At 45.7% G+C, this 25,183-nt stretch overlaps 1 protein-coding gene and 1 long non-coding RNA gene across 7 annotated transcripts in view; both read right to left on the bottom strand.

The window, feature by feature from the left end:
• Positions 1-9,890: 9,890 nt before the first annotated feature.
• On the bottom strand, positions 9,891-11,439 carry LOC119089169. The gene is made up of 2 exons (XR_005093041.1): positions 10,396-11,439; positions 9,891-10,346 (listed from the first exon to the last, which is right to left on the bottom strand). It is a non-coding gene; the product is annotated as an uncharacterized LOC119089169 (long non-coding RNA).
• A 116-nt stretch (positions 11,440-11,555) lies between these two features.
• Positions 11,556-25,183, bottom strand: part of Epb41l5 (erythrocyte membrane protein band 4.1 like 5) — a 121,399-nt gene continuing 107,771 nt past the window's right edge. For 4 of the 6 annotated variants that reach the window (XM_028879804.2, XM_037211481.1, XM_037211480.1 and 1 more), the window contains 5 exons: positions 22,922-23,012; positions 20,909-20,983; positions 15,848-15,889; positions 15,025-15,158; positions 11,557-14,282 (listed from right to left, as the gene is read on the bottom strand). In XM_028879804.2, coding sequence (XP_028735637.1) covers positions 14,219-14,282; positions 15,025-15,158; positions 15,848-15,889; positions 20,909-20,983; positions 22,922-23,012 — 406 coding nt within the window. In that variant the 3' untranslated portion in view covers positions 11,557-14,218. Of the gene's footprint in view, positions 14,283-15,024; positions 15,159-15,847; positions 15,890-20,908; positions 20,984-22,921; positions 23,013-25,183 lie in introns of all 6 variants that reach the window. The other 2 variants (XM_037211482.1, XM_028879805.2) reach the window with 2 other exon arrangements.

Below are 25,183 nucleotides of genomic sequence, written 5' to 3'. Positions count from 1 at the left end.
ACTGCTCTGGATGACAGATCAGCTTCATTAGATAAAATTTTCATGAAAGAAAAACAAGTATTTTAGCAAGCTTCTATAAATGATCAAAGACAAAAGATGAAAATACAAATAAATGGCATTGTGATGGAAGGTTTACTAGACACAGGTGTGGATGTAACAATAGTTTCATCAAAATCTTGGCATCCAGATTGGCCTCTTCAGGAGGGCAAATGTTCACCTTCAGGAGGCAAATATTCAGCTTCTAGGGATTGGAACTGTATCTCAGGTAAAACAAAGTACAAGGTGGGGTGAATGTACAGGGCCAGAAGGACAGGCAGGGAAATTAAAGCCTTATGTGACTAACACAGAAATGGATTTATGGGTACGTAATTTGTTACAGCAATGGAAAACCTAGATTAACATTCCTCTAATCTCAGAAACAAACTATAAACTAACATATGCTTCTGAGGAAAATATTAAAAGGTATTATCAAGAATAGTCACCGACCATTTAGATTGTACATAAATAGGGCACAACAGCTGCTGGTCTTTCAAAGGTACCAACAGCCCTACCTTTAAAATGGTTGACCGACAAACCTGTCTGGGTGATATCAGAAAACTTTCAGGCCTTAGAACAGCTAGTACAGGATCAGCTAAATTCCTAACATATTGAGGAATCAACCAGTCCTTAGAATTCTCCTGTATTTGTTATTAAAAAGAAATCTGGAAAATGGAGAATGGTAACATATCTAAGAGTTACTAATAAGGTGATCCAACCAATGGACTCTTTACAGTCTGGAATTCTCTTGCCTTCTCTATTACCTAAAGGATGGCCTATTATAGTGATTGATTTAAAAGACTGCTTTTTTACTATACCTTTACAAGAATGGGATAGAGAAAAATCTGCCTTCACAGTGTCTAATCATAATAATTCTCAGCCTGTTGAAAGATATTAGTGGAAAATTCTTCCACAAGGGTTGTTAAACAGCCCCACCTTGTGCCAATATTTTGTATGATAGCCACTGGAAATAATTCATGTACAGTTTCCTCAACTTATAATTTACTGTTATACGGATAATATCTTACTAGCCGATTCAGACTCAGATACCTTAGAAAAAAATGTTTGAAGAAGTAAAGAAAAAGTTTCCTTGTTGGAGATTAAAAATTGCTCCTGAAAAAACACAAAGAGGAGATTCTGTTAATTACCTAGGATATACAATAGGTTTACAGAAAATTCAACCACAGAAAGTACAAATCAGGAGAGATCAATTATGAACTCTTAATGATTTTCAAAAATTGCTGAGAGATATTACCTGGCTATGGCCCACAATTGGATTAACAACTCAATAGCTAAGTAATTTATTTCAAACCTTACAAGGTAATCAGGACTTAAATAATCCAAGAAAATTATTAGCTGAGGCTGTAAGAGAATTGGCTTTGGTAGAAGAGAAATTACAGGATCCACATGTAGATCAGTTGGATCCAGAGCTTCATTATAATCTGGTTGTACTACCTTCTACACATTCTCCTATAGAAATTCTTATGCAGAGAAAAGATAATATTTTAGAATGGCTATTTTTACTACACAAACAGAGTAAAAAATTAAAGACATGTGTTGTTGGATTTTCTTTTACTTTAGCCCCATGTTGGAATGTCAAAACATTGTTCAGCTTTCTACAGCCCCACGTTGGAATGTCAAAATGTAGTTACTTGTTTTTGCTCTTTTGGGGAGCCCGCCATCTAGCTCCCAAATAAATCACACATGGAGGCTTATTCTTAATTATAAATGCCTGGCCTTAGCTTGGTTTGTTTCTAGCCAGCTTTTCTTTAAAGTATCTCATCCACCTGGATTGTTTCCTTTTCTTACTTCTGTAACCTTACTTTCACTCTTACTCTGTGGCTTAATATGTAGCTGGGTGTCTGGCCCTAGTATTGTCCTCTCCTTGTTCTCTTGCTCTTCTTTTCCTCCCAGCTCTCTTGTTCCATATATTCTGTCTGCCTGCCAGCCCACCTATCCTTTCTCCTGCCTTGCTATTGGCTGTTCAGTTCTTTATCAGACCATCAGGTGTTTTAGACATTCACAATAACACACCTTCACAGAGTTAAACAAATGCAACATAAACAAAAGTAATACACCTTAAAATAATATTATACAACACACCTATATAGAAAGGTTTCTGAACTGATTCTGAAAGGAAAATTGAGACTTCATCAAATATCAGGGATAGACCCAACAAAAATTGTGGTACCTTTTACTAATGCTGAAATTGCCTTATTCAGATCAGCCCTGCACTTTCCCATCACACTGAGACTGGACAACAGCTACCTCTCCCAGGACTTGACCATTATCTCAATTTTCTCAGGGTCCCCTAAAGATGCCACCACTCACAGACAGCAGCACTAATTTTAAGAACATGATGCCCACGGTTCCAAGAGGTGGGGTGGGCTGTTTTGGTCATTCTGTGGATTATGGAAGTTTATCATCATTTAGGGGGTTGGTTGTAAGTTGTTATTGGTCATAGTCAGGGAGGAAGTTAAGCAAAGGAGATTAGATTCAAGGATCTTGTTCTGAAAAGAAAAAGGGGGATACAGGATTGATAGGATAAAAGGGTAAATTAGTGAATCTACCTTTAAACTAAAAAAAGCAACTACTAGTCTTAATTATTTTACACTGGTATGGATTTTTGTATATTGATACAAATTTAAGGTTTTTTTTTATATTGTATATATGCTTCTACTCTTGTTTAAGGTATTGTACCTATGCAGCTCATTTAAAAATGTAATGCAAAGTTCTAGTCCTTAAAGGCTATTATTACAAACTGTTCAAAATGATTAAGAAATATACACTAGCAGTCATCTATAACAATCAAATTTATGGCCTTGTTAGTTAGGTATGTTTTCAAGGTCAGATATATTTTATATAAACAGATGGTCTTGAAACATTTCAGAGACCTACAGAATGTGGCATTTAAGATGCTTTAATAACATAAGGCTTTTCATGACAGTGAGACACATCTGCTCCTGGCAGCACCAATTTAATTCATAAAAAGATGATGAGCACTGAAGAACCTCCATATGGATTTGCTTTCATTGTGGCAAAGTTAGCCCTTGCCTTGACTGCTGACTCTATGCTGTCCAAATTGGACAGGCAGGACACAGAAGAAAGTGACTGCCGAACTTTGCCAAGACAAGGTAGGACAGCCCTTCAAAATTTCTGCGTCACAGAAAAGTCTGCCAGATATTCTAGGCCAATATGCCAAGATGGATGCCCCAAACACTGCAGAACCTTGGGTGACTGTCCAGGCAGCCAGCTGTTTCTGTCCTTTCTATAGTTTTGGAAGTTGTTTACTCTGCACTCCCTGTTTTCTCAGGTAATATTATATCTTTCTCAGGTCTCTGAAGGAGTTGAAGATGAGATAGTTATAGTTACAGTTTTCCTTGTTACCAAATTCAGGAAAGAAACTCACAAAAGAGGTATAAAGTGTATAAGGTTGAGAGACATAAAAGCTTAAGTTGTTTATCTAAGAAAACGTTTGAGGTTTAAAAAGATAGTTTTGGGTTGGTAATACAAATTAGGATAGAACATGAATTAGGTTAAAAAAAAACCTTTGGACTCGCTAAGATAGGGTAGGTAATATAGTATTTCCTCCAGATCTTCCAACTACAAATGGAATAGACATCATTAATGTAATTCTTATCTGATAGTTGTTCTTATTATATATAGTTTTACTGTGTTAGAGTTAAAACTTCCTTATTTATTTAGACAAAAGGAGGAAATGTTATAGGCTATTTTGATCTCACTCTGACACTCCTGAGACTGCCAATAAAGTTTACTTTGAATCAGAGGGTGGAGCTAGCTACTTAAGCTGACCAAAGTTAGCCAGAGAGGTTTTGGAGGGCCAAGGACATACAGAAAGATACAGGAAGTAGTCAGGAGGGGCTTAGAAAGATTTCCACCCCGTTTTTGGGTTGAGGGAGGAGAAAGGAGGTAAATAGTAGCTTCTCCACCACTTCTCTGATCATGCAGGTTCAGACTCCTGAGTTTTTATTGATAAAGAATAATTAGATAAACACTTCATTCCATGGGGTGAAGTTATGCAGTGTATTCATGTATGAAATCCTCATATAAAAGAAAAGGTGAGTATAGAAAAACAATAATCCTTCAACAATGAGGTCGTACCCAGAATAAGGTGGGACTGTGATAACGAAGCTATTCTGGACACCTGTGCTAAGCGAGTCTGATGAGCTCACTGGTCTCATCAAGGCAGACTTGGGTAAAAACCGTATTTTAGTCTGTTGTTGGTGCCCGTCTGGGGTTAACTGGACTTTTGAGGACTGATGAGATGGCTCAGAGGCAAAGGCGGCTGCCACTGAGCAGATGACCTGAGTGCTCTTCTTGGAGCCACATAATAGGAGAGAACTGACTCCGCAGTTGTTCTCTGACTTTATGTGTGCTGTGGCATGCACCTGTGTACACCTCAACCACCACATACATGCACACGACACACTAGTAATTTAGAGACCTTGGAGAGATGTAGCAGGCACTGAAGACGGATCTGCAGAGGAGAGAAGGGACTAAGACGGGTCTGTGACAGGCCCCAGACCTTAACACAACTGACTCCATGATGAAAGTGCCATTCAGGCTGGGAAACTCAGCATGTAGACAGCACCTGCCCAAACTCAGAGGCCTCATCCCTCAAAGCCTGGGAAGGTCTAAATGCACTAACCTTGCTTTTTGGATTCTGCAGTTCCACTTCAGGCTAACTATTCTTGTTAACTGAAGTATGTCGACCCAGGACATAGTTTTTGTGCTTAAAAGTTCACCCTAAGAAAGGCTCAGGGCTACACTGGGATCCGGAACACCCAGTGTAGTCGCCGTCCGGCTAACAAAAACTTCCTGTTGGCTTAAACCCACGTCCCAGCCGTCTTCTCTGGTGAACACCACACAACAGTTAGTGACATCTGGGCCTCTGGGAGGCAGTGATTTTGCTGAGTTGAGTGTGAAATCGAGTTCCGGGGAAGAAGGCACACCCGTGTTAGACGTTCCACAAGGCTGACTGGTCAGTGGCAGAGAGCTGGACTGTGACAGGTGGGAGCCATTCTCTTGTGTTAGCATTGCCCCCAATAGCCATTTATTGTCCACCTCCGTGTCTGACCTAAGTCCTTGTGACTATTAGGTAGGTCCTTTGGAATGTACAAACAGATCCCTCGCTGCTTTGTCAACCCAAAGGCTAAGAATGTCACCTGATTGCACCTAATAGCAGGGACCTCTCTGTTTTGCTGTGACCTGTGTCCCTGTAGAAACGTGAATTTCAAAAATGCCTTGATTTTTTACTTTCTTTGTTCTGTTACTGTGAAAACTCATGGAACCATTACCCCGTTGGAACACGGTATTTGGGGTTATTATGATCTGTGCTCACAGGCCATGGTCTTGCATGTTTCACTATAGTATAAATTCTCATTCTCTTTGAAGTGTTGACACAAAACCGCACCTCTTGCCCCAAAGGGACAGGTTTATCCTAGAGCCAAATATGAGTGACCATGACCAGGAACACCGATTAAGGTCAACCCAAATGTTCCAATGTGGAATCAGTTTTATGAAGGTTTTCCTTTCTTTTTTTTTCTTTCCTTTCTTTTTTTCTTTTTTGCAATAGAACAAAGTCGCTTTGTGACTTTGAACAAATGGAACAAAATCAAGACACTTTTCAAACCATGGGTGGGAGCACTAAGTAGGCAGTTATGTAAAGCGGAGGAATCTCAGCTCTAGGCCTCAGATGATGTGTGTTGATTCAGTCTTTGATTAGTGAAAACTACGGTTTTGTTAGTACATCTTGGAGATTTTCTTTTGTTTCCCCCTTTCCGCTCTATCACTGAGATAAACCCTCCCACCCCGTTTTAAAACTTGAAACAGGGTCTCAGTGTCGCCCTAGCCAGCCTGGAGTTCACAAAGTAGAGGAGATCCACTTGCCTCAGCCTCCACAATGCTGGGATCAAAGGTTCATGCCACCATGCCCAGGCCAAAGGTTTTCAATCTCACAAGATGTCAGGTCCAAGAAAGAGGTGGGCCAGGAATGGCCATTTAGGTGGCTGAAAATATAGCCCAAGATGAATTGTGATTGGCTCCTGACGTATAGAACTGCAAATATTCCGCCATCATGGACGCTAAGGAGCCCTGCAGAAGGACCAGCGGAAGGTGTGGCTCCTTCAGGGAATTTGTTCACAGAAGTGAGAATGTTTTTTGTCATCTGGGATTTGCTTCAGACATTGGCAAAAGAATCATCTTGGTGTCACACCAGGGAACACATGAACTAGGCAAAAGCAGTTTGCTAAGGTGATTTTTCTGCAAAAAGGACACCAGCACCCAAACCAGGCTGTCAAACCCACTCACCACATGGCCTCTGTCTTTCATGTAGATGGTGACAGTCTCATCAGTGGAAACTCGATGTCCCAATCTAATGTAACTGGTAATCAGCACACAGGGCACCGGGAAGTTTCAGGAAACATGGGCTCTTGTCTGGCTGATTGCCTTTAACATAAAAACTGCTCCTCTGGACACTGAGTTGTTCATGTAAAACCCAAATGGGGCATCAGAGGGCGGGCAGGGGGCCATGCAGACGGGAGACCTGGATGTAGAGGCTTTGGAGCCACATGAGCTGGCTTTACCAGGTCTCAGGAGCACGGGAGTAAGGAGGAGGAGAGTGTTCAGGAAGCCACGCAGCATCAGTCAGGCAGGCAGGAGGGTCTGGTCAGTGTGGTGTGAGGTCCAGGAGGCTGTGGACAGAGCTGGTGCTCTGGCCTTGCCCCACCTTTCTCCATGCAGGCACGCCTCTGTGATTTGTTCTTCCCAGTGACAGGGATGGGTGTCACTTAGGGCAGAAATAGGACAAGTCTAAGCATTCCTTCTCAGAAGGGAGCCTGAGAACAGCAAACGCTACCACAAGGCCAGGCAAGGCTGGGCAGGGCAGCTGGAGTCAGGACACAAAGAACAATTCTCTCAAGCGTCGAGTCTGTGAGGGAGAGCTAGAAGACATTACAGGAAGAATTCAGCTTGTGCAGATCACATCAGAAATGGGTGGGAAGGAAGGTTTCAGTGCCGAAGTGAAAAAGTCCTGAGAGAAATACAGGAAAGGAGGGTTGTGGGGTGGGCCCATCAGTACCCCACTTCCGTTTCAGCAGGAAGGAACAGCAGGTGTGGATGAAGGAAGGATTGCTGAGAACATGCCTGACTGAGCGCTCGGCTTTTATCGCTGAGGTATGAGATCATGGACTTAGTGTAAGGAAACCCCGAGGGGAGAGTCCGAAGGGCAGAGAAGTGAGGTGACTCAGGCAGTTCTCTGCAGGTAAGGTCAGGCCCTCATAAATAGTGGCTGCGTCCATTCAATACTATGGAAATCACCGGGTGGGCGGGAAAACAGGGCGGTGAGGGCAGGCTAGGGGCATACCACCACCATTAACTTCCAGGGGCATACCACCACCACCATTAACTTCTAGGGACATACCATCACCACCACCATTAACTTCTAGGGACATACCATCACCACCACCATTAACTTCTAGGGACATACCATACCATCACCATTAACTTCTAGGGACATACCATCACCATCACCATCACCATCACCATTAACTTCTAGGGACATACTACCACCACCATTAACTTGTAGGGACATACCACCACCACCATTAACTTCCAGGGACATACCTCCACTACCATTAACTTCTAGGGACATACCATCATCCATCATCATCTTCTAGGGACATTCCACCATCACCATTAACTTCTAGCATCAAGTGTTCAGGGCCTTGAGATGACTCTGGAGGCAAAGGCACTGGCCACCACGCTCAGCCTGAGTTTGAGCTCTGGGACACACATGATGGATCGTGAGAGCTAACATAAGGATGCTATGGGACACTTCCTGTAAAGACATGTAATTAACATGAAATAGTTACTGTGTGGCCCTGCGTGTGTGTGTGTGTGTGTGTGTGTGTGTGTGTGTGTGTGTGTGTGTATTAGTTACTTTTCTGCTGCTGTGATAAAACACCATGACCAAGGCAACTTACAGAAGGAAGGGTTATTTGAACTTATGGTTCCAGAGAGATAAGCGGCCACCGTGGCAGGGAATCCTGGCAGCAGGAACAGCTGAGAGTTCACATCCTCAAACCACAGGCCAGAAACAGAGAGCAAACTTGAAATGGCGCCAGACTTTCAGTTCTCAAAGTCCACGCCCAAGTGACATCCTCCTCCTGCAAGGCCCACCTCCTGAGCCTCCAGGATATCTAAGGCAAATGAACTCCTCCCCAAGGCCATGGTCTTCCATCACAGGGGTAGAAACCCACACTATGACAAGCCCAGTTTCCCTTGGAAACTTCTTGAACTAGCTTCTACAGTTCACGTTGCTCTCCGCACCGTCTGTTTCTCCCTAACATCTTGCTAGCCTGGGAGCATGAGCCAGACAGCTGTCAATGTGGCCTGGGACACATGTCCTCCCTGGGTGAGACACTCTGCTCCCCCTTTCTGCTCAACCTCAGAATGGAGTTGTGGAACCTAGGTTAGGGGGATGGATGCTCCCTGAATAGACCACTCTGAGCTACTACAGTCAGGACCCATCAGGGCCCTGACCATCACCGACTCAAGATCTGCTCTGCAGCTCCTGCAGCTCCTGCAGCTCCTGCTGGCCCTGCTCATCTGGGATTATCTGGGTGTTTCATAGCTGAGTATCCGTTCCCTTTTCTTTCGGGGAAGCACAGCCTGGACAGGGGCCCCACCCTCTGACTCCTCATCGCAGACCAACACCAACACCAACACCGCTTTGTTCTGTCCTTGACCTAGCTTCCTGTGGATATGAAGACACTCACTTTTCCCATGGGCTGTCCTGCTCAAGTCAGAATGGCTTTTGTTACTTATTTCTGGCATTTTCTTTCGTTTCCAGCACGGGTGAGAGAGCCCATGTCCCCTCCCCTGTCCTTCCCCCTAGAAAAGTCACCCCTTTCTCCAGGCAAAGATGTTCCCACTTTCCCAGAAGGCTTGCTGTCTTGTGTGATGTCTTCGCCCAGCAGAAGCCTGCCAAACGGCCTGGACAGCCATGCTGGTCACAGAAAACCACACCTAGGAAGGGCCGGGAACAAGAGGACGAGGCCTGCTATCAGCAAGAGGCTGAGTCACACTGCATGTGTCCTTTCAGATGACAGTCCTGAGACTCTGCTTGGAGGCGATTTACTCTACACCTTGTGGGTAGTGAACAGTGCAGGTTCAAGTCCCAAGATGTTATCCTAAGTCCTGGAATGACACTGTGGCCTTGGCTAGGTATCACCAATGGGGTTGGTTATTTTTAGTGTAGGACAGTGTTGCTATATAGTCTATGACGGCCTTGAACACTGACTGTCCAGTTTCCCAAGTGCTGGGGTTACAGGTATGTACCATCATGCTCACTGACTAATAACTTTTAAAAAAAATTTTGTGTTGTGTGTATATATTCATTCATGTGTATGAGTGCAGGAGTATACATGTGGAGATCAGGTACAACCTCAGAGGCATATGGATTCTGGCCATCCACCTTGAGGCAGGTCTCACATGCCAGGTGAGGGGTCTGGGAATCTCAGGGATTCTCCCGTCTCTGACTCCCGTATCACTGCAGGAAGACACTGCATGTCTGGGGTGACAGACGTGTGTCACCACAGTTAGTTTTGTGTGGGCTCTGGGGACGTGAACTCAGGTCCTCACGCTTGTGAAGCACTGCTCACCGAGCCATCCCCCCAGCCACCAATGAGAGTCCTGGCCTTTGAACACCCACCCCATCTCCCACCCCCACACTGACACAAATCAGTTCACTGCGTCCGGTTATTATTAATGGTGGCTCTGACTTAACAATTCAGCCTGGCCATGCATGCTCCAGAAACAGCTGACAGAACATGAACGGTCTCGTAGAAGTTTTATTTGAATGGGTCAGGTCTAGAGTTCTTGTTCAGTGTACAGACAACTCACAGTTCAGTGTAGTGGTTCTAATACAAGCCATATACAATGAGAAGTCACTGGATATAGTGCACTTGATACAAAAATAAATTACAGTTTCAAAGCTACTGCAGAGCTTAATACAGAAAAAGTAAACACAGAATAGTTGGTGAGTCCTCAAACCATCTACTGTATCTAGATGTAAAACCAAAGAGTAAAGGGTTCCAGGAACACACACACACACACACACACACACACACACACACACACACACACACACTCCTCTGACAAGAAGAAATCCTGAGAATTAGTGGCTATCATCCCCAACAGCGCAGTAAGAGGAAGAGCTGCAGCCCCTGTAGGCAAGAACCTGTGACCACAGGGGAACCCCCTCAGACAAGCCCCCATCCCAGCAGCACCTGTGACCACAGCGGAACCCCCTCCGACAAGTCCCCACCCCGGCAGCACAGGAGTGTTTCCAGTCCATCCTAATGGTCCACAAACCCAGCTTTAATTTTTTTTCAGAAAAAAAGCACAAATGACTACAAACACACATTCGTTATCACACAGTTGTATCCCAGAGTCCAATCAACTCCACGGCCAAGAGCTGGATAAATAAAGGGATCTCAGCAAGACTCTCACAGCTGAGACCCACGATCTGCTCCTGTGGCATCACGGACAAGGACACGATGTTCTGAACTCCAGGCAGCACTCCTCTGCTCTCGGAGCTGGGGACCAGCACTTACAGTGGTCCTCAACCTGCCCAATGCCGTGACCCTTAATACAGCTCCTCATGTTGTGGGGACCCCAGCCATAAAATCATTTGCTGCTATTTCATAACTGTGAGTTTGCTGCTGATACGAACCGTACTGTAAAAACCTCATATCAGAGTACTGGATATACGACCCCAACAGGGGTGATGACCCACAGGCTGAGGACCGCTGGCTTAGCGCCTGGTTGTAAATCAGCTTTAGCGAACACAGCCATGCTCCCTGCGACAATGACCCGGGGAGTGGGAGTGCCCGCAGAACCAGGTGGGGACTTTGCTAGCTCTAGCTCTCCAGGGAACAAACGTACTGCATCGGGAACAGAGCTCCGTGGCAGAGTCAGACGAGGGTCTCACTGTGTAGCCTTGGTTTGCCTGAGCTCACGGCCATCCACCTGCCTCTGCCTGCTGAGAGCGGGGATGACAGGCGCACGCCACCGTTCTCAGCCCAAGGTCCTGGTTCTGATCCCTAGCAACTCAAAACCAAAACCCAACTAAACAAAAACCTGTCAGCACAAGTGTGTGCTGGGCTTGGTCACTCATGATAGATCCCCGCACTTGGAAAGCTGAGGCAGGAGAACTGATATGAGTTCAAGACCATCCTAGGTTATATAGTGAGGCCCTGTCTCAAAACCACAGAACAAAGTGAAACAACAAATGAGTAGACGACACTTGCTGATGAGAAGACAAGAATGGTGTTTCTTAAAACCCTTACTTAGAAAATAGCCAAGCTGCTGGGTGGCGGGGGGGGGGGGGGGGGGGGGGGGGGGGGCGGCGGGGGGCGCACGCCCTTAATCCCAGCCCTCGGGAGGCAGAGGCAGGAGGATCTCTGTGAGTTCAAGGCCAGCCTGGTCTACAGAGTGAGTTCCAGGACAGCCGGGGCTACACCAGAAACTCTGTCTCAGAAAACAACAACAACAGAAAGAAACAAACTCCCAACTTTTGTTGAGTGACCAGCCGACAAGTACTGCCTGGGCTCGGTTCAGAGAACACAGGTCCATGTTTTAGCCAGAAATGGGAAGAAGAAGGAGCAGTAGATCCTAGAAACAGCTCAGGAGGGATCTCATGCCCAGACACACCCGGGGCACCCGAGCCTGGGCAAAGCAAGTGCCTACCGACAGCCAGCAGGACTTGGAAGGAATGTTTTCACTACAGCTCTCCTCAGAGCAATGTAAGAAGCTAAGGAGTCTGCTCGTAGCTCTGTGCCGCAGGCTCCTGAGGGTGAGGAAAGACGACCAGGAGTCCTGCCTGTGGGAAAGGACTGTCTGTGCCCAGACCATTTCCATGTACAGACTCCTTTCCCAGCGCTGAGGTGGAGTCTAGGTCTGCTAACTGCAACCTTCACATCTTACTGGAAACTTCCATGCCAAGTCCCCACCCCAGCCAGGGACACAATGCCCACTTTGTCTAGATGCTCCCCTGGGCACGCAGAGGGCAGCTGCCCTTCCTAACACAGTTTTCGACTCCAGCCTCACTGCCAGCATTCCCCACTGCTTCCCACTGCCCCACCCTACCACTTCTGCAGGTGCCCGCAGGCCTGTCCTGCTAGACCGCCGCCATTTTCAGAGGAGCAGGACACATGTCCTGCACAGCACAGGACACGTATCTGACAAGTGTCTAGCCTGTCGGGGCAAATGCATCACTCAAATATCAGTTCTAAACTTACTACTTGACACCAGGACATAGGATTTCCTTTTAGTGCAGATTCAAGTGAATCCTGACAAAGTTCCTAGCAATATTGACTACAGGAATTCAGGTATCTGGAGCCACAAATGTTATGGGGTACCTGAAAGGAACAGTGCTCTATCCTAAACAGGATGGGACATTTAGGACTTCTAAGCCACCATGCCTTAGCTGCAGGACAGCTAACTGGGGAGGCTGTCCAGGACTTCCAGACACTGGAAATCTGATACCTAGTCCAGTAGGTACTGGATCAAGCCCTGGGTTCTAGGTGTCCAACTGTGAGAAATAGCTTATCCCTGAAGACTGGTAAAAATACTGCCAATGAAATGCAAGAGCTGCCTACTGGCTAAGGGGAGCCAGCCAGCAAGAAGGGCAAAAGTGGTTTCTAATCTGTGACGCTCCCCTGGGAACTGGAAGACTGAACCCCCAAGCTTCCCAGACAGGTACTAGCATGTGCCTAAGTAGATAACAGTCCCTACCACAGCATTCTAAGGACTACAGAGCAGGCAGTGTTCCTGCTGGTCCTCACCTCACCTCCTAGCTGAGGAGAACGAGTGCTCCACCACACATCGCATGACAGGCAGAACACGGAACCAACTCCGGGAGACACAGCTTAACAGCAGTGCGTGGTAACCAGGCAACGCCAAGGGCTTTACCACCGTCTGCATATCATCCCCTTCCCATGGCGACTGAGGTCCCGGTCCTCCAGCCCCCCAGTCAACGCTCCTTCAGTGTCGTTCCTGTGCTGGGGTTACAGGGCCACAGCCTACAATTCTCTAGACGAGTGTGCACTACTTTAACATCAGGGCTTCTTTTCCTACAAAGAATGGGGAATTCGAGAAAACTTGAAAAACGAAGACAAAAGCCTAATGTAAGCTGACTTCACTCACTCTACCGTGCAGAGCTTCCTGGGGGATTCAGTCCAGACTCCAGTCTCTCTCACCGCCATTCCCACTTCTGCCCAGGGGTTTCTTTTCAGCCTGAACGCCGTCAACAAACTCAGTGTATCCGGAAAGGCACTGGAGGCTGTGTCTAAACGGTCCCGCGTGGAGCACTGCTCAAATGACCTCCAAACTGGTAGCCTAGTAAGGCTGCTTTCCCCACCGGCTCAGGAAGGAGAGCACAGGCCTCCAGTTGGGGCCTCAGGTCTGTGACCAGACACCTGCTCCCTCCCACGCTGCAGTTACAGACAGGTGAATGATGCCGGTGCTATCTACAGGAAAGGGGATCTGGGGAGCACACACTTGGAGATGATTTCTCTGTAGTTCCTAACATTTCTCTCTGAAGTCAATTCGGAGCAGTAAGATCATTACCGCTCAGGACTCAAAGTGTGGAGGACATACATCCCTCTATGTTCTCGGCTTCCCGAAGAGTCCTAGTAACTATGTGAGAGCTGGCCTGAGATCTACCTCACAGTGTTTTCATCTGTCTCCTAAATTCTGACTTCCAGGTAATCGCAGGAAAATGCCATTCGCTTCTCCAGCAGGCACCGGGGTCAGGTGGATCCACCCTGACATTACAGGACACAGCAATGACCATGCCCCCAACAGCAAGCCTTGCCATAAGTTGTTATAACAGTTGCAACCGCTAGGTGGAGCCAGGAGTCTGAACTAGTGAATTTTGTTACTGGGGAACTGGCAATGCAAAAAAGTTATGGAAGAGGAGGTATCTTCAGTTATGTGGGGTAGACTTCCAGTTGGACGGAGAATGCAGCTACTTTCTTCATGGAGTAGAAGTCAAATCCAGGTAGAAGGTTTTCCCCAAGTACAGGACTCACTCACTGGATCCAGGGCTAATGGGATAGCACGGGGCCTTCCAGATACAGTGGGAGCGCGGCCGGCCTCAGAGCTCAGTAGTCAGCAAGCACTTCTGCTTCAAGGCTGACTCTTCAGCCAGAGGAGCAGAGCTGCACGGAAAAGAGGAACAGAGGGAGACTGGGTCAGGAAGGGCTCTGGCTCCACAGCCCACACGGAGATGCTGAGGAGGGAGATGACAGACCTCAGCGGTGATACAGCGGCACCTCGTGAGCAGTGATACTCTGCAGGGTGTTTTCTAGAGCTGGTGCTCCTGGTCCCTGACGGCAGTCTAACACATTGAACCATCCTTCATGAGTCCAGCTTATGAAGAGCAGGGAGAGGCTTGCCGAGCATCACAGCAGCATGTCCAGCTTCTACTGACCTTGGATTTGTTTGTCCTCTCAAGAGAGGACACTCTGGGACAACCCCAAGGACCCGTACTCACTCTGTTATCTAGTAAAAGCTACATGACGGTCCTCACCTTGGGAACATCCTACCCCTGCTCCATAATGCACCTTGTCTTAGTAATGAGAACCACCATTCATCACTATGAGAACAGGTCACAATCGTAAGAGTAAAGCAAGAAAAGACAAGTAACAACTTGATTTTAAAACAAAGATCTAAAGATAAGCCTAACATTTTTATGTAGCAAAGAAATCCTAATAATTTTGTGGAAAATTATCAAGAGCAAGAAAAAATACTATGTTAAACAATATTCAAAAACCTATACACTTTCAATCAAATTTAATTAAGACCTTACAAAAACTGTTATTTTAAATACAATCAATGTTTCTTATCATTTCTCTCCTATTAGATGCCCTGAAAACTGCAACTGAGAAGCAATTTCCTCACCTGGTCACAGCATCCACCAAGAACGGTGCTGGGGGGGAAATGAGGGAGAATCCATCTTTAGTGCCACACCCTTCTGTCCCCGACACAGATGTTCCACACCCCGGGAGCCTGTTGGAGATGGCGGCAGCACTCTGCTGTAGGAGAGGCACAGTGTTTTAACAGAGGCAACAGCACCCGTCCCGTGAGCAGCTTCACACAGAGGAGGATTTAGTGTTCTCAGCTGTTTATTTTATGTGTGGGGGTGTTTTGTCTGCATGTATGTCTGTGTGCCTGGTACCCAGAGACCAAAAGAGGGCACCAGATCCCCTAGAACTGGAGTTTCAGACAGTCGTGAGCACCCATGTTCATGCTGAGAATCGAATCTTGGTCCTCTGGAAGAGCAGCCAGGGCTCTTACCCACTGGGCTATCGCTCCAGCCCCCAAACTGCTTATTTTAATTTTATGTGTATGAGTATTTTGCTTACATGTATGTCTGTGTACCACATGTGTGTCTGGTGCCTGTGGAGTCTGGAAGATGGAGCCAGATCCCTGGAACTGATGGTTATGAGCTGCCATGTGGGTGCTGGGAACCAAACCCAGACCCTCTAGAATAACACTCTAAACCAACCACTCAGCCACCTCTCCAGCCCCTTTCACCTCCAATTTTTACTTTTAATCTGAATCATTCAGCATTTACAGAAAAGTTGAGCCATAAATCTGAAGCCATTAAATTAACAGATCTTTGAAAATGGCCCCAATATTTTCAGGAAAAACAAGAACTTGAGAATCCTTTAAGTTTCTGAAATTGTAACCAAAAGAAGAATCATAAATAGTATGAACTTACTGGAATAATCCACCGGGGTGTTATCATGGATGATGAAGACACCTAAAACAAATTTCATAGGCACTTACTTTTAGGGAAGACTGACTTATTTTCATAATTACACTCATAATATTTTCTACTGTGAAAAACGCTGCAAGCTGCAAGAATATATTATAGAGATTCAGCTGTACATAATAAAGCTGTACCTAGAAAGGTTAAGGAATCTTTCTAGAGGGAAGCCATATATCAGGGAATATTTGGTGTTATTCAGCTTTTAATATATCAGCTGTCTTCTGCTGTGAATTTCTTGTGTGTTCATACACTACTAGGCTTTAATGGCAAACAGTATAAGCTTCTCAGACCTCCTGCTGATCTGAACTAAGTAGGAGACAGGTGGATTGCAGATGCATAGCTTTGTTTCTTGTGCAAATGAAGCTCAGACCATCCCTTTCCTTCAGGCCTTGTGGCATTCCAGAACTACTGTCTCAGGACAAAAGGGCTTTTTGCATAACCAAGTGCAGTGAAGGCTGGCGCAGAATTCCTGGTCTGGGCAGGGTCAAGTGGCCGAGAAGGGAGAACAGGGTAGAGTTTTTGGATGAGTAGGGATTTGGTCAGATCAGGAGAAAAGGAAGGAAAGATGGAGGACAAAGGGAGGATGAGGATGAGGTTGAGAGCATAAGAGCTTAGTTACTACTAGGGCTATGAGAGGACAGAAAAAGAAGGGACAGAGAGGAGCTGAGCATGAGGGCAGAAAGAAAGGTGCATAGCGAGAGAACTGACTCGGAAGAGTAAAATGTATGGACTAAGAGTTTTGTGTACTTAGATTCATTTAATAATGTCAACGATTAGATTATCAGCTGGTTGTCGATTCTTCCCAGACCCTGGGAGTGGGCTCTTGAGGGGCTGGACCTCACATAGTCTGTGACAGAAAAATACTACAGGGAAGGCAGTTCCCAGAGTCTCCTGAGCTAACAAAACTTCCATCCCCAGGCTTTCATGGCATACACCCTACTCAAGGGACTGCTAGGACTTTGAGGACTTCCATTACAGGGAAGATTACAACTCAAGTACACTACTCCTGCTGTTTCTTCCTTTACCCCTCCCTCCTTCCCTCCAAGACAGGGTTTCTCTGTGTAGTCCTGGCTGTCCTGGACCTGGCTCTGTAGACCAGGCTGGCCTTGAACTCAGAGACCCGCCTGCCTCTGCCTCCTGAGTGCTGGGATTAAAGGCGTGCACTACTGCTACCTGGCTCATTCCTTATTTTTAAAATCTTTTAAATTATATTTATTTATTTGTGTGTGTGAGTGTGCACACACACAAAAAGCACAGGAGCTGCCAGCAGATACTGGGACATTAGAAGGACATATGGTCTCTACTCTTGCTGACTTCCAGGCACTGGAGTTTGGTTATCACAGGAGCATCTGAATGTGGCTTGACTGTAAATGAGGGGAGGACTAAGATGGCGTTGGATGCACAAGGTCCAGAGATTAGTAGCATCACTACTAAGACCCTAACAGTTCCACCCTAGGCTTACTAAAGTACAGAGATCCAGATGTACAGCTGTTCACCAAGAGGATAGTGTTTTTTGGTGTGGTCAGAGATCCAGGTGTACAGCTGTTCACTGAGGTGGGGTGGTGTGGTCAGAGATCAGGTGTACAGCTGTTCACTGAGATGGGGTAGGTCTGGTGTGGTCAGAGATCCAGGTGTACAGCTGTTCACTGAGGTGGGGTAGGTCTGGTGTGGTCAGAGATCCAGGTGCACAGCTGTTCACTGAGATGGGGTAGGTCTGGTGTGGTCAGAGATCCAGGTGCACAGTTGTTCACTGAGGGCGGAGTATGTCTTGTGTGGTCAGAGATCCAGGTGCACAGCTGTTCACTGAGATGGGGTAGGTCTGGTGTGGGCTTAGTCTGATTTTACAGACTTTATAAAGCAACGGAGACATGAGTAGAATCATCAGGAATGTACAAAGAGCAGCAGGAAGAGGATGAGAACCCTTTAAATCTGCTCACCTCAGGGGGCTGTGATTGTTCTACTTAGCATGTCAGGCACTCACACAAAGACTTGGCCATTTCTTTTGTTTTATACTATTAATTATTTTAATTTTGGTTATACTTTCACACTGGGTGCTTTGTACCATGCAGGTGGCAAATTTAACCACTTTTTTTTTTTTTTTTTTTTTTTTTTTTTTTTTTTTTTAACAATAAAAAAACCTGTTAAGGCCAGTTGAGGGTCTGGTCCTCAGAGGCCACTGGTTTAGAGGAGATTCTGGCTTCTTGAGACAAGTCAAGGGCCTTGCTTGACCACGGCTTTGCTTAGAAGTACGCAGGCTATTTCTCCTCTGTGTAGAGGGGATAGAGTCTACCCGGGGGGAGATAACCTCAACCTGCCATCTAAACTCCAGCTCTTGACATGAGTGTGAACAAAGAGAACCAATGACAGACAGCAGGAAAACCCTACTGAGGGGTGGTAATCCAATAGAACTATGTCACTGAGACAAACTCATTAGACAAAATTAGACAGTCAGACATGGTAAGTGAGATAGCTCATGGAATTAAGGCACTTTTGGGTAAGCCTGAGCACCTGAGGGTGGATACCTGGGACACACATGATCCGAGGAAAGAATTACTCCCGAAAGTTTTTCTCCGACTCCACATACACAGTGGCATGCATACCCACAATACACAAACACATACAATACATAAACAAATGCCCAAAATGTAAAAGTCAGACAATCCAGGTGTGATGGAGACTCACACCTGTAAGCAACACTTGGGAGGTGAAGGCAGAAACCGTAAGTTACTCCTTAGGCTTAGGCTACAGGAATTGAACCCAAGGCAAACAGTGCATTGACTACATCCCCACCCCTGGAAACACCCAAGAGTAGGTGCTGTAATCTAGACAAAACAATAAATAAGAATTTACTTTCAAGGCAAGCATGCTATTGCTGATCCAATTCTCAGTCCTTTATTTTGATCTGTTTAATTAATTGATTTATGTGCGTGTCCGAGTGACTTCCTGTACTCATGCATGCAGAAGCCGGTGGAGTCTGGAAGAGAGTGGTAGATCCACCTGCCTATGCCTCCCAAGTGCTGGACTAACAGTGTGGACTGCCTTGCCACACTACTTTTTGGTTTTGTAAAGCTCACCTCCCCATGAAGACAAAGAGCAAACAGACTGTAAATGTTCTCAATTACGCTCTTAGGGACTATGTCTCTCTGGATGTCAGGGTATTTTGGCATTAATTTTAGAGGCTATATCTTGTCTATTTCAAGATTTATTATGGTTCAAGATCAAATTTGGGATTATTTCTCCTCCTTTGGTAATGTTTTCTTATTTATTGATCTAAATTGGTAGTCTATATCACTGGAAACATGTTTGGAAATGAAAATTTTGGGGTCTTCCCAAGATATACCTAATTTGAAACTAAGATGAAGCCCAACAATCTGTTTAGTACACCTTCTGGGTAATTCTGTGTGGTGATATGTTGTGTTCCCCAATATAAAACTTATCTGGGGTCAGAGAACAGAGCCAGCCACTAGATTAGACACAGAGGTCAGGCAGTGGTGGCACACACCTTTAATCCCAGGACTTGAGATCTCATGTCTTGCTTGGGAAAGACACATGCCTTTTAATCCCAGGAAGTGATGGCAGGAAGCAGAAAGGTACGTAAGTTATGAGGACCAGGAACTAGAGACTTTTAAGCTTTTAGGCTTTTAAGCAGTTCAGCTGAGATCCATTCAGATAAGGACTTAGAGGCTTCCTGTCTGAGGAAACAGAATCGGCTGAGGAGTTGGCAAGGTGAGGTTGGCTGTGGCTTGTTCTGTCTCTCAGATCTCTCAGCTATCACTCCAATATCTGGCTCTGGGTATTTTATTAATAAGACCTTTTAAGATTTGTCTTACAATTCTGATACACACTCAAGTTTGTTCATTAATGATTTACACAAGCAACCTATACCACAGACAGTGCCATCTGTACCCCGACTCCTCAGAGGCATGTGACCCCCAGTAGTTCTTGTCCTACAGTTAATAGTCACTGAAGTAGTTCTGTGTCTCTAACTAGACTGCAAGTCCAGCTGAAGAAAGGACTGTGTCTTGTCTGCTTTATGGCAATAGTCCTGGGTACACCACCTCCCAGGTTAAACAGGGCTGAGATTTCAATGCTACTCAGTAATCGTACTCCCACTTTTTTTAACACTTAGTTTAGACAGGCTTTTGCTGTAGCCCTGGCTGGCCTGGCCATGTTTTGTGGATCAGACCTTGGACTTGCAGCAGTCTTCCTGAATGCTGGGATTACAGACATGAACCACCAAGCCCAGATTACTGTCTTAACTCTGAAATAACTTCGTATTTTACTTTGTGTGTCTGAATGTTTTGCCCATACGTATGTAAGGACATTATAAGTGTTCAAGGAATACTGAGGCCAGAAGAGGGCAATGGATCCTCTGGAACCCGAGTGAACTGGTGCTGCAGCCACTCCATGGGGGCCAGGAACAGAACCCAGGTCCTCTGCAAGAGCAGCAGGAGCTCTTAACCACGAGCTCACTGTCATAACTCTTTGATGTAGGCCCCAGGTTTTCTCTCGTGTTATTTAACATGGTGTTGAACTATGAATGGGTTTATAGAGACATGTGATTTCCATAGGGTGAAATGCAATTCAAAGCAGCAGAATTTGAGTACAGAAAGGCAACGCTAAAGAAGCAAACACAAGCTCTTTGTGTCTCTGGGGGTGTGTCCATGCCACACCGCACACGTGGAGGTCTTCGGTGTTTGTCTGTTTGAGGCAGGGTTTCTTATGCGCCACCATGTACGCCCGGCTACCAGGTCTGAGAGTTTCTGGCAATTCTATTTATGCCTCCTCTTATGTGCACTACTGTGTCCAGATTTATCTGAGTTTTGGAGATCCAAACTGAGGTTCTCACGAGTGTGCAGCAAGTGCTTTATCCAGTGAGCCATATTCCCAGTCCCCAAAACTCTTATTAAATGAAAAGTTTTACTAAATTACTAAGTAAGAAAAAACCTGGAACCTAGCAGGAATATTTTCAAAACCAGTCTCTACCTTGCTGTTATGAGGCACATTTACCTGGGGTGTGACTGTGTGGTCCATCAAATTCTCAGTTAGAGAAAGAAGTAAGGCGTCCAATTCATCTGCAGCATCCTGCAGAAGACAAGGCACCAAGGATCCATGAGTGATTCGGCATTGCTCTGAACTTTCCCACAGTCTCTGAATTTCTCACAGTGACTTGGGCCTAGCTAGTGTTGACCGTTTAAGCAGAGAGGAAATGATCTCTCAACAACTCCTCTTCAAGGAGAATCTACACTAGAATCAGAACCAGGAAGAGAAGTGCTCTGTAAAAACATTCATGTAGCGACTCCATGTACACAAAGGCCAACTATCCAGGTTCTCTGTCCTGTGCAGGACAGTCACAGTGTCCCAGCGGAACTCTTCTCCTAAGATGAGAAGAGAAAGAACACCCAGGTGGTGGTGCTGACTTGCAGGCTGGTTAACAGGAAGGGCAGCAAGCTAAAGCCCATTCAGAGGAGAATGTGATCATGTGAGAAGAAAAGAACTTAAGTGTTCGACTGGCGGGACTGGTTGACAAGGCAGAGCTCAAGGAAAGCATAGACTTTCTTTTTTCTTTTTTTTTTTTGGTTTTTTGAGACAGGGTTTCTCTGTGTAGCTTTGGAGTCTGTCCTGGATCTCGCTCTGTAGACCAGGCTGGCCTCAAACTCACAGAGATCCACCTGCCTCTGCCTCCCAAGTGCTGGGATTAAAGGTGTGTGCCACCACTGCCCGGCGGAAAGCATATACTTTTGATACGGTTTTGAGGCATCTACGAAACAAACTGATGTTTACCAAAGTGCTATCTGTTCAATTCTAGATGAAGCTATGGGCTATAATAGCACCATCATTGCATAAACAAAACAATTATTTATCAAGTTGATGAAGTTTAAAATATATGTATTTGGTTTTGATTTAATACTAAAAATAAAAAATCTTAACAGATATGGCCACACTGGAGGGCCCAGTCCATCGTGGGTGGTGCCATCCCTGGCTGGTGGTCCTGGGTTCTGTAAGAAAGAAGACTAAGCAAGCCATGAAGAGCAAGCCACTAAGCAACATTCCTCCATGGCTTCTGCTTCAGTTCCTGCCCCGACTTCCCTCAGTGACAGATTATAATGTGAAAGTGTAAGCTAACCTTCCCAAGTTGCTTTTGGTCATAGTGTTTTTTCACAGCAATAGAAACCCAAACTAAGATCAGCTCTAACTGAAATACAGTACACATAAACATCAACTGTGTGTTGTCTTTGCACAGCAGGACTCAGGGTGATTTACAGTCTTCCCTTTTGTGAAATACCTGGGAAATTTCTACAACAAAAGTGCAGTATGTAACAAGAAGGTTGTTCAATCAGAAAAAGCCTGGGTCTCTGTGATCTCTGCACCGGCTAGGGGAGACACAGCATGTGGACACTTAAAGGCAGAACTTGGGACAAGCTGGTGATGCTGTAATACAGTCAGTGAGAGGTGCCTATTACTTGTCATCTGCTGTCAGAGACAGTAGGGATACAGCAATGAACAACACAGCTGATCCAGGAATGCTGGCATGCTACTGGAATCCTAGCCTGGGAAGTGAAGCAGAAGGTCTGAGGGTCAAGGCCAGCCTGGGCTACATAGCAAGGCCGTGACAAAATAGAAATCAGCCCCCTCACACAGCTTGTTTTCCTAGGGAAATCAGACTATAAATTTCAGCAAAATCATAGATGTACTGGATACACATAGCCTTGACTCTTCCATCTAATACACACTTTATACGTGTCTGTCTGTCTGTCTGTCTGTCTGTAACAGTGTGTCTGAGAGGACAAGTCAAAGCACCCAAGACTGTCCCAAACTAAAGCCGTGACACGAGCGGACAGACACGGAGCAGAGTCTAGCGCCTCTCGGGAGTGGGCAGAGCAGCCCCAGGGTCTTCCCTAGGGAGGAGGCTCAGCAGCTCCTTCCACCTCAAGTCCCAGTGCCAACGGGAAGTCACCTGCCACCCACGAGACGTCCCTGGTCACATGAGAGGTTCAACTCAATGGAAAGCAATCTTCTCACCTTTAGTACAGATCCACTGTCTGCACCTGTGGCGTGCATCAGGGGGAGGGCGTCTTTGCAGAGGGGCACATTATTTTCATCTAATACAGTCCTGGAAGGAAAAACAACAGATCATGAGGACTTGTACAGAGGTGGCACTGCTGGAGAACCCTTCAGGAAGAGTGTGGAGGCCACGGAGAGGGAGAAGACAGGGCAGCTGGAGAAGACATTCCGCTTTGACAGCCAATTCAGAGTCTTTTGCTACTAGATCCAAACAGCACACTAGCTTTCTTCCTTCCCCAAAAAGAAGATTTGTCTTTAGTACAAAATAAAACAAAACCACTAATTCAGAGTGCCTCAAAGTACTAAGAGTTGCCAGTGTTGTTTAAAATCTTCAGAAAATTCAGAATGATACACTTTAGAAAAGAATGGTTATAGCTTCAAATCCAGAGAAATTATGTAAAAAATAGGAAGTGAGCAACATCTATTGACTGGCTTTTTTTCTTTTTCTTTCTTTTTTCCTTTGTTATCCTTCTTGAGACAGAGTCTCATTATTTGCTCTGGCTGTGTGGAACTCACTGTGTAGACCAACTAGCCTTGAACTAACAGAGATCCACCAGTTTCTGCCTCCCAATGCTGGGACTAAAAATGTGGGGCCACCATCCTGGGCCCCATTGGCTCCCCCCGCCCAATCTATGATAAACTATATGAATGAGAAAGCTCAGTGGATCACAAATGTAATACATAGCTAAGACAAAAAAGAAGAGTGAGGAACCAGGAGCCATGTGAGGGCACAGGCTGGAGAGCTGCTGTAGAAGGCAGACGCCACGTCCAGGATGCTCTAGATACTGCATAAGATGAGAGGATGCTGGAGTACCCATGGCCTGCAGGCCTGGCCTATGACAGGGGCTCTTACCTCCTGATGAGAGTAACAAGAATGTTCTATACACAGCTTCAGTCCAGGAAAGGAAAGGGGGGGGCCACAGCTGGTTATCTATCAAGTTATCACCACAGCTGGAAATCCGACTCTCATTATCACTGCAAATGTGCCAACATCAGCATCTGCCCTCATGTATCCCACAAGACGGAGAAAAATGAAGGACAAGGTCTACACTGTAGAACTCAAGACACTACACTGAATGGAAGTGATTCCTCTTGTCCTTTGTAAATACAAAGAAATAAATATAGGAAAGAAAAGTTATGAGACCCGAAAGTGATTAAAATGTCCCAAGCAATGAATACTGAATATTCACCATCGAAAGTCTTACCACTTCTTAGAACCCACCTTGAGTATTAACAATAAAAGTCAGCCTATACTAAGCCTAGGCATAATGCAAATGCAGAAAGTCAGCAGCAGAAAAAGTCAGTTTGTGCTTCTGAACAAGGAAATGACTCAGAAAAGGATTCAACCAAGCACCGAATTTTAAAGTAGGGATTGTGTTTTAAAAAGGCTTCTCGAACTCTCCAGGGAAGTGGACTCCCGTGGAGCATGCAGTGCTGCCCACAGGGGAAGCAGATGAAGGCCTCCCAGCCACCAGCACCCACCGGCACGGGTGCCAGCCCAGCAGCCCACCTAAGCAGTCCGCACACGCTCTGTGTGGGGAAGATCACGGTGAAGAACGAACAGCCGTGGCATATGCAATGGCAGGGAGAATGAAGAAACAAAAGGTAAGTTTTTAAACTTCAGAAATAGAAAAACACAAAACTGAATGGCACATATATTTTATTTTACTGATGCAAACTTTAAAAGCCATGCAAACCAAGATACTGTTTGTAAAAATTTATGTATATAATGAAGGTACTAAAAAAATCATACAAGAACCTGAAAAAAGGATCTGGGGAAAAGGCCCGGTGGTTAAGAGTGCTTGCTGACTGAACACACACAAAGATCTGAGTTCAAATGCCCAGAAGCCATGCAAAGATGTTTGCTGTGGCCATACAAGTACCTGTACCCCAACCCTGCAGGTGGCAGAGACAGGAGGGTCACTTGGGCTTGATGGCTGAAGTACAGCAGCAGACTCAGCGACAGACTTGTCTCAAGGAAGCAGAGAGCCAGCGGACACGGGAAGTTCTCCTCTGGCCTGCTCCACAGCGTCTCGCAGGCTGGGATTACAGGCTTGGACTCACTCTCTTTCACTCTGCCCAGGAATTTCCTACAACACATGCACTCTGTCTAACTCAGAACTCAGAGATGACCCTACAAAGATGTTCCTAGGAAACACACTGTAAGCCACCTACTGCTCAGGCAAAGCGAACAAACCGAGAAACCCAACAAACAAGACA

Source organism: Peromyscus leucopus, chromosome 15 (assembly GCF_004664715.2).
Source record: "Peromyscus leucopus breed LL Stock chromosome 15, UCI_PerLeu_2.1, whole genome shotgun sequence".
Taxonomy (NCBI): domain Eukaryota; kingdom Metazoa; phylum Chordata; class Mammalia; order Rodentia; family Cricetidae; genus Peromyscus; species Peromyscus leucopus.
The sequence above is the reverse complement of the archived record's forward strand: the minus strand, read 5'-3'. Positions and strand labels throughout refer to the sequence as shown.